Below are 3,398 nucleotides of genomic sequence, written 5' to 3'. Positions count from 1 at the left end.
TTTTTATCAGCTGTGACAACAAAATAGATTTACATGTGTTAGAATCGAATAGCAGTTGAACTTAGTTATTATATATGGTACGTGTGGGGATTAATGATTGATGGATGCATACTAGTAGAAGCACCGACTTGTCTGTCTGCACTCCAACTATGGTTGACAGCGTTGGATAAAGCTGGTTCATCAACTGTGTAATATGCTGTGTAGTAATTCAACCCAAGAAAATCGAGGGAGCCTTTTATCTGCTTCGACTCAGCTTCTGTAAATTTCGGCAATCGATCCCCGACCAAAGATTTCATGACCGCCGGATAATCCCCATGAAATATAGGATTGGCAAACCTACAAGATATTGAAAATTCATACAAAATCAACACATGAAGTTTTACAGAAGAATTACGTCTTAATATTTAAGCCTCACCATCCAAACATAAAGTCGAGTGATCTAAGAGTGGCTCTCCGGCTAGCCAGCTGTTCTGGGAACTTAGGTTTGCACCAGAGAGTTATTATGGTAATCCCGATCTGTCCCTTTTGGGTAGCCTGCTTTCATATATTCACATTAGTTCGTTAATTCAAGTTATATATCTATATTCACGTATTCATCTATCATTTCATCGTAATATTCAAATATATAACGAATGCAGCTAGGGTTACAGTACTTGATATTTGTCCTTGTATATCTTGACAGCAGCTGAATGAGCAAGAAGCAAATGGTGTGCCGCAATGTAGGGTTCAGTCGCTGAGTTACCGGAAGTGCAGTTTCCCTCGTAGTTAGAACACCGCCCTGGCGCAATGGTACCGCCGTTGTAGCCGTTAATAGCAATTCCGTTAGGTTCGTTCATCGTGATCCAATGCTTTACTCGATCACCAAATGTCTTGAAACAAAAATCCACATAATCTCCGTAATCGTTGCTGTTAAACATCAAGTGCCGAAATGATCACGTTACTACTAGTTATAATGATCAATTACATATATATGTGGGTAGTCCGTCTGACTGATACACGTTGTCTTACATTATGTTACGGCTTAAGAGCCCGCCATACAGTTCATCAAGTGCTTGGGGAGGATCAAAATGGAGTAAAGTCACAAAGGGCTTGATACCTTCAATTCTCACATCAAATTAATATATAGGAAAATTAGGAATGATCGTCGACTATGAAACTTGTCAAATACTTAACAGTTTATTAGTCAAGAGAAATGTGATAGAGAAAGCAATTTCATTCATATGTAAATGTGATAGAGCCAGAAAATTGAGAGCAGAATTGAGATGTTCACCGTTTGATACGAGCTCATTGATGAGATTGTTGTAAAATTTGACACCGAGTGAGTTGACTCCTCCGCTGAGTTTTCCCTCTGATCGATCGAGAAGCACAAGAGTTGAACATATCCATATGTACGTATATAATTATGTAGTTGCCATGAACATCAGAACATGCCAAGTAATTATTAACCATTTTTGACATATATTTAGTTGTTTCTATGATTAAGATGGGTCACACAACATTATCTTCTTAATTAGTTCTTACTTGGAAGTAATCTGGACCATGAGATTGAGAATCTGAAGGTGTCCAACCCAATTTTCTTCATCAATTTGATATCTTCCTGTCACATCAGTTCGTGCATCAGTCGTCGAAACAGGACATTATAGCTATATAACATAGGATCAAGATCCTCTCTTAATATCAATCGTTTAATCTTAATCTTACAGCCAGAATCTCTTCCATTTGGGTGGGTCCCACCTCACACGGCTACACGACATTTAAATTTAAATGCATGTAGAGAAATTTTTGTCCGTATGATTAATTAAGATTGGATGACTCATATCTCTTATTAAGAGATGATCAATCACATTCCCATAACAACCACGTACTTAATCTTTGAGCATATATAATACTTAACAATACATTGCCATCCAATTAATTTTTCTTCTTCAAAGGATAGCGATATATGGCTTTATTGATTATAAGTATAACTTATTTCAGTGTGCGCTCTTGATTATTAAATAATGAGAAAGTGGAGGTTACTAGAAGATTTTTTGTTTAAATTTACCTTATAACGATGATAAAAGTCATTCGCTACATCTCCGGTGCTGTGATCCCTTATCTTTTCTGTCATCCCACAATAACATTTTCACAATAAACACCACTTTACTGTAGCGCAATACATAAAAAATTGAATATTATAATAATACATTTTAATCAATCTATTACTCAATGGATTATGACTTTATTTGTAATTGCTTTTTCATATGTTTACATAGATATCGGTCCTATATCATCTAGCAAATGTGATCATATTAATTGGACAAACTCTCACTTTCGTTAAAATTATACAAGTAATCACAACTAGTTTAAGTGCCATAGTGATTTTTTTTTTTCCATGGTGACCAAGCAGATGAAGTCGTGAATCAAAAGCAAAAACCAGTTAAGTGGATTATCGAGTATATATAGCACGTAGAGCATGTGGCCTCTTGCAAGAGATCATCAAGTTTGGTTATGCAAAGAATGAAGATCTCCGGATTAGGAAGCACATCTGCTGTGCCCAAAAACCTTGTACCCATTATGTGCCACGAATACTGCTGCGACACGTGTCCTCTCACTTAACAGAAAATTAACTATGTTAAATCTATTTTTTATTTTTATTTTGTATTGAACAAATCGTTTCATCTTCTGTTTCCCAAATCTACAATCAAACAAACCCAGAAAACAAAACCATCATCTATTCCCTTCCCTTAATTCTTTATTCCTTTCCCTATAGCTGCTGAAAGTCTGACAGGGGTTGATTCATGGGGAGGAATGATTGAGGTGATCAAATCTTGTTTGGATTGTTTGGGTTTGATTTTCCATGCCGGAAACCTCCACCGCCCACCACCGTCTGCTCCGCTCAAATACTCCAATCCACCACTCTTTCAAACATCTCGTATGCCTTTTGTGTTTTGAGCCACCTCATTACAATTTTCTTTCGTCAATCTTACTAATCAGCCATAAGGATTTCTTGATAAACGATGATTGAAGCCTCAAAGTTTTTCTTATAAATGAAGAAAACGATCAGTTTTCCTTTTTATGAAGATCATGATCCGAAGTTGTTATCGAGAAAAACCAGGAGTCGCAACTAAAAAAAACCCAGTACTTACAAATATTGATTTATCAATTTAGTTATAAATTACAAAAAATATGTGTTAACAGCGTTATATCTTTATCAAGTGAGAGGACATGTGTCGCGGTACTAGTCGTGGGACATAGTGGGCACAGCAGATGTGCTTCCCCATTGTTAATGGTGTTTATAGTCCACATTTGTTGTAGTGTTGCTCGTTCCCTCTTTAATACATGAATACATTAATTGTAGCTCAGGGAAACATGCATATGAGAGAGAGAGAGAGAGAGAGAGAGAGAGAGAGAGACGA

The 3,398-nt window shown here is 36.6% G+C and overlaps 1 protein-coding gene across 1 annotated transcript in view; it reads right to left on the bottom strand.

The window, feature by feature from the left end:
• LOC101308031 (vicianin hydrolase-like) overlaps window positions 1-836 on the bottom strand; it is a 1,518-nt gene extending 682 nt beyond the window's left edge. The window contains exons 1-3 of the mRNA XM_004308158.1: window positions 654-836; window positions 416-534; window positions 129-336 (exon numbers count right to left, since the gene is read on the bottom strand). Coding sequence (XP_004308206.1) covers window positions 129-336; window positions 416-534; window positions 654-836 — 510 coding nt within the window. The remainder of the gene's footprint in view (window positions 1-128; window positions 337-415; window positions 535-653) is intronic.
• Window positions 837-3,398: the final 2,562 nt, after the last annotated feature.

The sequence above is a fragment of the Fragaria vesca genome, linkage group LG7, assembly GCF_000184155.1.
Source record: "Fragaria vesca subsp. vesca linkage group LG7, FraVesHawaii_1.0, whole genome shotgun sequence".
Classification (NCBI taxonomy): domain Eukaryota; kingdom Viridiplantae; phylum Streptophyta; class Magnoliopsida; order Rosales; family Rosaceae; genus Fragaria; species Fragaria vesca.
This window is presented reverse-complemented; position numbering and strand designations above follow the sequence as displayed.